At 44.5% G+C, this 12,183-nt stretch overlaps 1 protein-coding gene across 1 annotated transcript in view; it reads right to left on the bottom strand.

Annotated features, from left to right (window-relative positions):
* FASN (fatty acid synthase) overlaps nucleotides 1-10,951 on the bottom strand; it is a 40,836-nt gene extending 29,885 nt beyond the window's left edge. The window contains exons 1-7 of the mRNA XM_009094265.4: nucleotides 10,799-10,951; nucleotides 4,874-5,020; nucleotides 4,198-4,350; nucleotides 2,506-2,679; nucleotides 1,467-1,667; nucleotides 912-1,034; nucleotides 145-260 (exon numbers count right to left, since the gene is read on the bottom strand). Of these exons, the coding sequence (XP_009092513.1) occupies nucleotides 145-260; nucleotides 912-1,034; nucleotides 1,467-1,667; nucleotides 2,506-2,679; nucleotides 4,198-4,350; nucleotides 4,874-5,000 (894 nt within the window). The 5' untranslated portion in view covers nucleotides 5,001-5,020; nucleotides 10,799-10,951. The remainder of the gene's footprint in view (nucleotides 1-144; nucleotides 261-911; nucleotides 1,035-1,466; nucleotides 1,668-2,505; nucleotides 2,680-4,197; nucleotides 4,351-4,873; nucleotides 5,021-10,798) is intronic.
* Between the last annotated feature and the right edge of the window lie 1,232 nt (nucleotides 10,952-12,183).

Raw genomic sequence — 12,183 nt, 5'->3', positions numbered from 1 at the left:
CAAAAGTTGTGAAGCAGGATATAGTCTACTAATTGGAAGAAAGCAAAAGGATTTTACTTTGGGAAAACAAAGAATAATTTAATGGAAAGTGTGGCAAGAAATGCAAGGGAAGAAAACACTCAGTCCCTAAGGGACCACACTGACCTTGGTGCCTGTCCCATGAGCTTCAATATACTCCACTTCTTCAGGTTTGACACCACTTTCGCTGTACAAAGATCTGATCAACTTCTTCTGCATCTCTCCAGATGGGAATGTCACGCCTAGGATCAAAATTGCCATCAATTCCACTCTCCTATCAGGTGCTTCCTGTTCTGATTTTAGCATCCTTTCATTTACTTTGGGCTGCCAGGTCTCTCCCCAGAAAAACAAACTAAACTACAGACCTTTTCACCATGTTCTTAGCACCAAACTCCGCGGCTCTTTTTAAGAAGAGCAGAGGAACCAGAAATTAACCTTAAGCAATGAATTAGACTAGGGTGGAAAGATACTGGTTAACAGAATACTAGATGTCTAGGTTAAGTAAAACATGTGAAGTTTTGTGTCACCACAACTGGAGAGCAGGAGAAGCTGGACAACAGTAGGGTAAGAGCTTTAAGTCATAATACTCTACCTACATTTCTACCATCACTGCAGAAGTTACTGCAGAGATGTCCTGAGGAATGCTAAACTAGCAAGAGAACATTGCTGTTAGCTCAGTAAAAACCACCACTTTTCTCCTTTAAGTTCTTTACAGAACAGGGTCCTGAACTTTGCATTATCAAAACCAGAAAATGAAAAAAAACACAAAACCCCAAACACAAAAAACCATTCTAAAACATCTAAAGAACCCTACAACAGATCACTTTTTATGGCAAAGACTCTAGACTGAACAGTTCTGTAGGTATCCCACTTTTCAGCAGATCAAGACCTACCTTGCTCCTTAAAGCCATCAGTATTAACTCCAGCATTTATGATTGTTGCATAGATCCTCTTAGCCATAGATCTCTTGGTCAAAAGAACAACGACAGCAGCTTCAGAGCGACAATATCCATTGCCTGAGAACAGAGAGAGAACAAGTCACAACTTTTGCTCTGCTTTGTAAAATGTTGCCAAACATCATGCAGGAAGATTACTGCCTATAACAGACTGTTTTGAGAATTTGACATATCTATTTCTTTTAAAGAAAAATGTCATGACCTAGAAAGACACAGTGCTCATCACAAATTTCACAACAGAAATTTTCCATCAAGAGACAGCTAATTTCTCTCTCCAGAGGCAGAGGGATGAACCATATGGTATCAGTTTCTTCCTCACAGTTAGGTTTTCCAGGTTCAATGGAGGATGCAACATAGATCAGAGTATGGCCCAAACAGTGCACATTGGAACAACAACAAGGTTAGCTTTTTGCTGTATTGAAAGAGTAGCTGGTCACAGACTGTACAATTAGTTATTCTCATACAACATAAGCTTTTGTATTTATGCCTTACCTGAAACATCAAAAGCCTTGCAGGCACCATCAGGACTAAGCAGACCCAGTTTCATGAACTGCACAGATGTGTTGGGTTTCAACAAGAGGTTGACCCCGCCTACTAGGGCTGCACTGCACTGCCCATGACGAATTGCCTTATAAGCATTTTCCAGAGCAACGAGACTAGAGGAGCAGGCTGTGTCAACAGCTAGGCTTGGTCCTTAAGAAACATAAGGAAAAACAGCCTTTATTTCCTAGATTCTTCTCCAGAGACTACAGGATGGGATTACAAGAAACATATTAAAAACAATGTTAAATAAGAGTCGCTTCGGAACATACCACGTAAGTCTGATGCAATGGGAGACTAGAATCACCATCTCTGCCTACTTAGAAGGTAAGGCATGAGAAAAATGGGAAAAAATTGTGAACAGATTTGCTTTAAGGGCATTTTTAAAAATTCTGTCTCTCCATCAAAAAGAGAACACAGCTTTACAGGAAGTCTCATCTAATTACCCATTCGCATCAATAAAAATCCCTTATCCTTCCTGATGCTGCCTTTGCCATTATCTCTGTTCTCTGCTGCAATCCACATCAACTACCATTTCTCCATTCCCTTCAATACCATACATGGATTGAATTACACCCATGCTGGCAATCGCATAATTTCTGCGGCTCACCTACTTCCGCTTTACTCAAAAAAAAAGCCAACTGCTACAGTCAGTAGCAGTTTATCTCTGGTCTAGCTGACTTCCAGGTATCTTGGTACCAAACAGCAGTCTAGAGGCCATAAAGGCTTCCTGACATCACCAAATTTCAAATGAACACCAGCTATGCCCAGCAGCAGCAGCTGAGTTACAGGAATCCCTGTAAGGGTTTATCGTATAGTCACTACGTATTTTTTACTTTTCATACACCTCCTAAGAACAGTTACATGCTATTTTCTCTTTCCAAAAGGGGTCTCTGCCACAATATCCATCCAATCCTCTACAGCAACTGTGGTACAATCATGTTGAAATTGCAATTGCTGATCAGCATCAACAGGTTTGGGGAACACTTACCTTTAAAGTCAAAGAAGTAGGAAATCCTGTTGGCAAGCATAGCACGCTGACAGCCAGTCATACTGTATCCCAAAAGCTCTTCTGGATCTTGGCTAAGGGCTTCACCAGCTTCTGACCCACTGGAACCAACCCATACACCTGTGTCTGTGCCACGGAGGGTGCCCGGATTAATACCTATGGGGATTGGAAGGTAAATTACAGTAAACAAAATGAAGGGCAAAATGGGGAGATATCAGGTACACTGGCACCAGTTCACCAAAAACTATTTATTGCCCCTTTCTGGCAGGCCTGCAGCATTGTTCCCTTACCTTTACTAACCTTTCAACAGTTTCAGCTGCAGACCTTACATGTCTTACTTCAGAGTCCATCAGAAGTTTGGTATTGGCTTTCAGCCAGAACATACTTTGCCCTGACAAAGCTTTTCAGCCTAGCTGGGCATTGCTAGAGTCTTGTGCAAAAAAGTGCATGGACTACAAAAAGTACAAATACTGACAGGAGAAGCTAACAGTTGATTTCCAGTAGAGAGAAAAGGAGCAGACTGAATAGGAGAAAAATACAGCACATGAAATGTCATGATCTGCAGTACAAGACAGAAATGAATTCTTAAGTATAAAAACAGCCAACAAAAAACCAGAACAAGAAACAACTTTGCTCTAAAAAAACCACATAGCAAGGTCAACTGTCAGAAATCTCTGCTGTTTCTTCTCTGTGCTTAAGGTGTCCTGGAGACAAATATTCAATCTCCAGATGGAGGCTTAGAAGCAGAGAAGCAAAAGTTCAATTCAGTAAGTCACAGAATGTTAAGTGTTAGAAGGAACCTTAAAAGATCATCTAGTCCCAACCGCCACTGCCACAGGCAGGGACATCTTACACTATACCAAACTGCTCCAGACCCTACCCAACCTGTCCTTGAACACTGCCAGGGTTGGGGCATCCGCAGCTTCCCTGGACAACCTGTTCCAAAACCTCACCACCCTAACAGTAAAGAATTTTTTCCTCATATCTAACCTAAATTTGCCTTCTTTCAATTTATAACTACTCGGTACTAGTGAGATGGTTCCAACTTTTTCACCATCTACTTATGTTCTGACATGAAACTGATTAACATGAAGAATAAACTTCTTGGCTTGGTAGACAAGTAACTCAGAATCTCAAAACACTGGCACTGACAGAAGAGAGAGGCTCCTATTTCTGAAAGCACACTCCCTAGGAAAGCCTTCTTTAGAAACAGATCAAATGCTACAGGTTTTCCAAGAATCTGGGTAATAGACAGGAATACATTGGGCCATCTGTCATTCTTTTAGACCATGCATGAGAATTCTAATCAAATCACCCTTCTTTTCCTTTTACAAAGGAATTAGTATGGAATGTTAGGGTAGAGCAAAACATAGAAAAGCTCTAGAACCACTGACTGTTGAAGTGATTCTGTCATACTGGTTTGTGGTTGTACCATATGATGCAGGTACAGATTTGTTAGCAGTCAGCACTGATTTCTTTGTCTCCATTACAGAAACAACAGCTTTCTTCTAACCTTTATACTGGGATCTGGTAATCCCATAGCATGTCTTGGATCTCCTCTCTAATGTGATGGCTTTCCCTTGTTAGAGTTCTCATCACACAAGTGCATGTCTACACTTGTTACACAGAGACAATACAGCTTAATTCTTCCTCTTCAGTCATTCATCCACTTACCTCCATCCAAAATAGCTTCATAAGAAACTTCCAGCAGCAAGCGAAGCTGAGGATCCATTGTGTTAGCTTGTTTGGGGTGAACCCCAAAAAAAGATGCATCAAATTTGCTTAGGTCCTTGAGCTTTCCATTTCTCTTGGGCAGTCCATAAATTCCTGTGAAGAAAAATTTGACACTGAATCCCAAAATTCATAAATGGCGAAGCAGCTACAAGCTGAGACACAGTACCGAATGACCAGAATGACCACAGTTGATTTTCAATTACACATGAAACCTCACTCCCCTGTGCAGTACTCAGAGGGCTGCATGAGTATCTACTGACCTACCTCATCTGGAAATGAGAATGCTGCATTAGTAAAAACAATTGTAATTTTTGGGACTCTCCTGGATATAGCAGAAAAAGACATTTATCTAGTTTAACCATTTTTACTTTGGCAAGTTATACCAAGCACATATAGTCTAAATGGTGGTTCCAGTCAGTCACCAATTAGAAGAAAAGCTGCTTTTGACTTCTGCAAATCACTTCATAAAAGTATTCTGTTACTGAATTTCTTGATTCTTGAATTTCTTGATTCAGGTCTAGAAGGATTTTGATCTCACAAATTCTCTTTTCATAGGATAACTCCTCTAAAACATTCAGAACTCAGGGCTCCAAAAGGAGGGACAATAAGCACTCACCTGGTTTCCACCTCCGATCATCCTCTGTGACCATATCAACTCCATTAAGCAGGTTCTCCCAAAACTCTTGCAAGTTCTCAGATTCTGGCAGCCTTCCTGCAATGCCAGCAATCACCACGTCCTCCATCTCTTAACTTCTCACTATTCCTGAGATCCACAAAGCAATAAGGCTAGTAAGATTTCTCACAGAGCAAAGTATATGTGTCTTCTCTTACTGACATGTTGTGACAAACAAGCATATTTGCAGGAACACCCACACAGAAACAGCCCATGGAGTCTCTACTATTAAAAAAAAAAAAAAAAGATATCCCAACTAAACAAATGGACCATAAGACCCATTGATAAGGGGTTGATAAGGATGAAAAAAAAAAGATCCTGAAGGAGCATCAGGCTCTGAGAACCACCAGTTTCTATATGACAACTAGCAAATGAGTAAGTCTACCTCTACTAAATGCAGAGCCTCTGTGAAGTCAGCAAAGAAAGATTAACATGCTGGAGCGCAGGTGGGTGGAGAAATTATGAAATACACATAGTAAAATACATAATTACACGGCAAACCTAACAGGTAGCAAAACAAGTTCTACAATCATTCCAAAGTTAGATGCTAACTTAAGAATCAATAATCAAAAGATTTGTTGGATGTGAAAAAAAAGAAACCCCAAACAAACAAAACTACACAAAGACTGCACAAAACCATCCCCCCCAAGTAACACAACCCTAACCCCCCTCCATTAACTCTGAGCAAACAAAAACCTGACTAAAAACCCAAACCAAACCTACCAACCAACAAAAAAAAAAAACAAACCCCAGAGTTTGTTTCTCCTCTGAGTTCTCACACAGAGGAGAAAACCCACACAAAGCACAAAGATTACAGTACAATTCAGCATAATTTTAAATGTTAAAACCAAAGAATCGTTACATTTAAAGTGTTTCCTAACTGGACCCTGCATTGCCACATTTAAAGAACTGAGAATGTGGTACTGACTACACAATAGAGGGTGGTGCTTTAAGATATGCTTCGGCAGAACAGATCTGGAATACAGACAGGATGAAGACCATCAGCTGTTGTCCCAAGAAATCTGCATCCAAGACTCCAATCTCAAATACCACAGGAGAGCATCATGCTGCATAACATAGCATGGCAGGGCACCTGTATCAGACCACAGCACCAAATGATAGCTTGTGTACTACACTCCTTAATATATTTTTTACTGTAGTAGAAGATAAATAACTAAGTAGAGAGGAGGCAAGTTAACTTGATGCTTCAGTTAAATTCAAATTATAATTTTAGATCCTAAGCAGACAAGTTAAAAGAGTAGGGGAAATACCCATATATATGGTGTGAATTTTTTAAAATAATAAATAAAATAAAAATAAAATAAATAAAAGTTGCAGCTGCAGGAACCAAAGAGAAAGTAAGCATTCACAGAACTTCTTTAAATAATCTTTCTGGTAAGCAGGGGTAAAATATTCTTTAATGTGTGGGATTTTAAACAAATTAAAAACACAAAGAAAACTAGGCATTCAGACAACCAAAAGTGTGCCTTAATAACTTTGAAGGAAAAGGCTTGTAACGAAACACCTGAAGTTTGACTTCCATCAGGTATTATGCTACATAGTGGCATGCAGACTCATTGCTTAAGTGCTGCTGGTGCTTGATCATCTTCTCCAAAATACAGCACTAATGGGTACTCTCTGGTGAGTGCTTAGTGGCTGTTTTTCCAACTCATGATGTTTCACTTGGGCATTGTTTTGCAGCCTCTTTTGGGAATTCCTGATGCTTTTGAGCAAGAAACAGGCCCCTCTTCTATCCACGGACTACATTACTCAGGCAAAATGACACTTTCCCATAGCTGCATGAGGTTGCTGGGCTGTGCAGAAAGAAAGCAGAGCCCTCTGCACAGCCGAGGTGTAGCTCTGCCAGAATGTAGCACCACAGAGGCTGCCCGATTTCTTTCGCCCTTCTTTCCTTCAGCAGTAATCTTGATTCAGATCTGTGGAGTAACTGTGGAATTATGCAATACCTAACACTGAAGCAGAAGATATGATTACTTCACCCAGTCCATTCCTTCTGGGAGCAGAAACAGAAGTGCTCCCACAAGGACATCCTGGATTTCTAGGTCTTGTGTCAAACACCCAAACAACAGAAGGCCTATTCTGCTCTTGTTCATTTAAAAAAAACACTAAGGGCCAAATTGAGCAAGGCCCTTACTGAGAAACCAGTCCCCAAAACTTAAGTAGGCGCAGTCCACTCAGAGCTGAAGAGCTTTTCCACTCACACAAAACTAGTAAGTCAGTTTTATTACTGGCTTCACCACTGTACCTGTAAAAACAGGGCCACAAGTCTACTACATTTAGCATTTCTGTGCTGGTGCAGGGAAAAAGAGATCTTGAGCACAAAGTTCACTATTTAGGCTTAAGGCATGAGATACAAAAATGATAAATTAAGTATGACTCAATTTTATACCTCAGCTCTTTGGGTGATGATCTCTAGGGAGAGAAATAAAATTTCTTTTTCAGGGGACTGAAACATGACTTATTTGATTGTTCCTTCTCATCCCACATCTCTTTCCCTGGAGTTTTTTAGAAAAACTCTATCCAGGTAAAACCAATTGACGAAACACTGCTTTCAGACAGTGAAGTAATGAAACTCATCAACAAAACAATTTTTGCCAATTTGTTATGAATGTAGTTGAGCAAGAGTATGTCAAAGGTGGAGAAAAAGATGCTGGAGTAATCAAAATTAGAAGAATAAGAGCCAAGAAGATAATTTTAACTTGGGTAAGAAGAGCCACAAATTAAAATATTTTAATACAGAAAGAACCAGAAAGATTTAGACTTGCTACAAAGAGCTCCAAATGCATACATCTAACATAAAATACAAATTATGGGTTAAGCAGCAGACAGCAGAGAGGATCTGCTGTTGGAAAACAAGAGTGGTCCAAAGAAAAGTCATGAATATTAAGCCATCCCCAATCAAACAGTGATTACAGTAGTTGCTACAGCTAACAACAATGTTTTCAGTCTTCCTTGACAGATAGTAAGCAGATAAACCATTTTAACGTTGATTGACTTTGCCCCCAGATGGTGCATTGCATTATTATTTTACTTTATTAGAGACTTGTTTTCCATAGAGCATTTTTTGAATATACTCAGAAACTCAGTACATTGACAGATTTTACAAGTACAGGGCATAGCACAGATCAAGAAAGAACATTTATTTCTAGAGATGTTTTAAAGGAGATTAGACTACAGAAAAAATACAGACTGCTCCTACTACCTCTGATTAATGAAGAGTTCAAAGGCAACAGGTCCAAACAGGAGACAAAAAAGATAAAGAGGGACAAACAGGACTCTTCTATTTCTTAAGGCTGTATTTTCTGAATCCAACCAGACATCTAACATTCCTCTTCCTCGGTTTATCGTATACTTTTGCTTAAATTGAATTGTGTGAATTTTCCTCAGACAGCTAGTGTTTTTGAGTGGAGAGAAACAAACACACCACAGTCAACCTTTCCTCCCTCTGCAGAAGTATCAGTGAAGTAGACACCTCAGTTAAGCCTAAACTACCATCTTGCACAATATTTTTTAGCAATTCTATTGTGTTGCTGACTCATTTAGTTTGTGACTAGTAATAACTAACAATCCTTTCTGGTATCAAAGCTACTCTTATATTGAAATACTGTTTTCTATTGCATTTAAAATATTTTTTCCCCCAGTTCCTCACTAATTAGGCACCAAAAATTAATTTAAAAAGTATTAACCATCATTTTCTACCATCCCTGGCAGCTGTACAACTTTTTTACAATACTTTTATCTACTGTTTCCCTACAGAAATAACCCTCTGACCATTAAGCATATAAGCTTACAGGGGGAAAGAAAAGCCAAAAAATTCAAAACCAAACTACAAACAAAGTGAAGGTAAAATCTGATGCCTTTGCTCACTCATACCTAACTTGCCAACCACTGGACACACTTATTCTGCTGTAACTTGTTCACCTAGGGTTTGGTGAAGAAAGGAAGGGGAAAGGGGGGAGAAACAGCTGTTCACAAAGAAATAACAAAATCCAAATGTTGTTTTGCCTGATGCACATTTCCTTTTCTTAGACAGGATCAAAATATTTATTTCACTGTTATTCTGATAGCTGTCATCACGGTGGGACAATCCTTAAAGTCAGCTCTGCTATTGTTTCCAGACAGTCCAAATCTTCATCTTCTCTGGCTCTCTCTTTATTGTAAAATAAAACACTCGTGACTCCTCCATAGCTTTCCTCAGCACAGATATTGACAAAAGGACTGTTTTATTTGTTTTTCAGTATGATTACATCACAACCCAGGTTTCCTAATCTCTGGCTATAATTTCTAAAATTTGTAATAAATTGTCCTTACACAGAAATCTCACTTATGAAGAGTTATAATGCTTGCCTCCAAAACACCAATTCACAGAATAGAGGCAAAAAGTCTGGCTTTCATTCTTTTGACAGCGTTTGGCTATCATCAATCTGTATGTTACAGATTCAATTTAACAAAGACATTTCAATTGCCTCTGCTTCAGGTAAGTAGTTGTCCTGTCAACCACAACACAAATAAAAAGCAGTAGAGTGTGTTTATATTTAAAAAGCATTACTTAGGGGGAAACACAATCTGGCTCAAATCTGTTACTGAAGAAACAGTAAGTAAGTTAGGCTTTACTCGTGGAATCAACACACCTTGCCTGATTCCCAATGTAAAATATTTGTTCAGAACAGCCCTCATTCTCTTAATTCACCCACTAAATGCAGCCTTCAGCAACGTACTATTCTTCTCACTTTGTTTCAAGGAGGATAGAGGCTGCAGTAAAATCCTTTGCTCATGTGGCTTGAGGTTTCTTCTCCCATTTTTTAAGACAATACATGCTCCAAAGGTCTGATGGAGTAGGCAAGTTAATTCACACACCCTTAATACTGCCTGTTTAAATTTAAGAATCCAGATAAAGCTATTAGCCAGGACAATATGCATTCAGTATCTTATAGGACTGTATTCCAGGGAAAAAATGTGGACTAAGAACCAAGCAGGTGCAAAAACAACCGAAGAGAAAAGATGATCACATTCCTAACAGAACACATCGTCAAATCCATACTAGTGTACTATCACCGGCCTATTTCGTGTGGGCCGTTGGTTTATACTGAAGTGGGAAAGAACAGTTTAGCAATATACACGGCACGTTTTCTCAGATGGATTCCCAGAGCCTATTGGCGAGTCTCCCTTCCCAATATCGAGCGCCGATATCCTCTCGTACAAGCTTCTTCAGCCTACCACGACCGTGCCTCCGCGCTAACCCGGTACGGCGTGCAGAACGCAGTGGCCCCGGCGCCCACCCGAGGCAGTGCGGAGCTCGGCGCTCGAGCTACTGCAGCGCGAGGCCGCCAGGCCCGCGGCGGGCGCGGCCCCTCACGCAGCCGCAGCAGCCGGGCGCGCGCGAGAACTGAAGGTAGCGGGGCCCGGCCGCGTCCCCGATCCCGCTCGGCCCGGCTGCGAGGGGTCGCGGCCGTGCCAGCGCGACGGTCCCCGCCCGCCACCAAGATGGCCGAGCGCCAGCACCACAATGCAGCCACCTTGCCGGGCGGGCGGAGTGGGAGGCAACCAGCTGCGGCGCGGCAACCAGCCGCTGAGGTGGGGGACTCTCCCCAGAGCGACCGCGCTGGGCCACGGGAGAGCGATCCGCAGCAACAGGGCGCGGCGACCCCAGGGCTGGGGAGCAGAACCTTCCGGTCATGCGGACCGAGCCCGCGGACTCCCGCCGAGCCCAGGGACCCTCATTGCCTACCCGGCGTAGAGGGCAAGATGGAGCCTCCCCAGCGCACCCGCGGGGCGCAGCGGCCCGCGGAGCCTGGCGCAGAAACTGCCGCTCTCCTGACCAAGCCGCACCCGCTGTCCCGCCGATACCTGCACAAGTGCGGATGGCTTCGTGCCTGTAAGACTCTGTCGTCAGCTCAGTGCGGGATCGAGATGCTGCGGGTGGACGCTGCGGCGGCTGGTGCCGGTCTGCGCACGGCCGATACTCCGCGCTCTCCTCACTATCTCCCTCTAGCTCCCACTCTTATTTAAGCAGTCGCCACCTCCAGCGGCCACGCCACATGGGCTGACAGTTTACGCCTCGCCGCAGTCCAATGAGAGCCGGGGCAGGGCCGCCCCGGTCAGAGCCGGGGTGATGCCAACCCCTGCCCGCCGGAGCCGCTCCACGGGAGGAGGGGGCCCTGGCCAGGCCGGGGCGGACACAGGCGGGCTCGCTTGCCCGTGGCACCGGGCCAAGCTCTCGCGCCCCGCCCCGTACTGGAGGCCGTGGAAGGCTAGGCGCTGCTGGCGTGCCTGGCTTCGGCCTGGCCTGGCCGGGGACGGGGCAGCGCCGACCCCCCGTGGACGCGGACCTTGTTGTGTCCCTCTCCCACCTCCCCGCGGGTAGGTACACTGTGGGGCGTACGACCGCGCCGTGCCGGCACCGTGGCTCGGCGACTGAGGCGAAGGCTCGGCGGACGCCGGTCCAAGCCCGGTCGGATCGCGCAGCGCCCGCGCGCACCCACGGCGCACCAAGAGAAAGGACGCGAGGCAGGACGCGCAATCCCGGGACGGCACCCAATGCGGAGGAGGGGGCACGTGGGCGGGGGCGCGGCCCTGCCAATCGCGGGGCCCGCGCGGTGTTGCTAAGCGATAAGGCGATGTGGTGACGGCTGAGGGGTGGCTTGGGCCGCCGGCAGAGCGAGCAGCGCCCGTCGCTCTCCGGCGGCGGCGGTCGTTCACCCCGGCGGAGCGCGGTCCCGGGGTTACCACAGGGCAGCAGGCACGCCGGCCAGGGATGCGCTGCCCCGTGCCCAGGCCCGTCGCGCCGCCCTCACTGGCGGCAGCAAAGCGAGTCCGGAGGCGGGGGGCGGGCGCCAGAGGTTCCCTCCCTGCCGTGCCCCTGCTACGCCCCCCTTCCCACCGGAACGGGGCGGGTCGCTCTGCGTGTGGGCGCCTCTCATCCACTTTCCCTTAACTTGCACTCCTTCAGTTAAACCCGAACAGTAACAAATCTCAGTTTTCTTCTGTATTGCCTACGACTGCCACTCCAAAACAAAAAAGCCTTTCGGTCGGCAAATGTGGGCTTGAACACGAGGATGCAAGAAAGTCCCCCCTCCTTGTCTCTCCTTCCTGGCTTTGAACTGGCTCTGGGCAGAGGCCCCGCTCCCGGGTCTCGCTTGCACTGCCGCTTCGCAGTACAGCTCCATTTAGACCTTCTCGGGGCAGACTTTTTGCCTTTATCTATATATTCCTCAACATAACAGGTTTTTAAC

This window comes from Serinus canaria, chromosome 18, assembly GCF_022539315.1.
Source record: "Serinus canaria isolate serCan28SL12 chromosome 18, serCan2020, whole genome shotgun sequence".
In the NCBI taxonomy this organism is placed as follows: domain Eukaryota; kingdom Metazoa; phylum Chordata; class Aves; order Passeriformes; family Fringillidae; genus Serinus; species Serinus canaria.
This window is presented reverse-complemented; position numbering and strand designations above follow the sequence as displayed.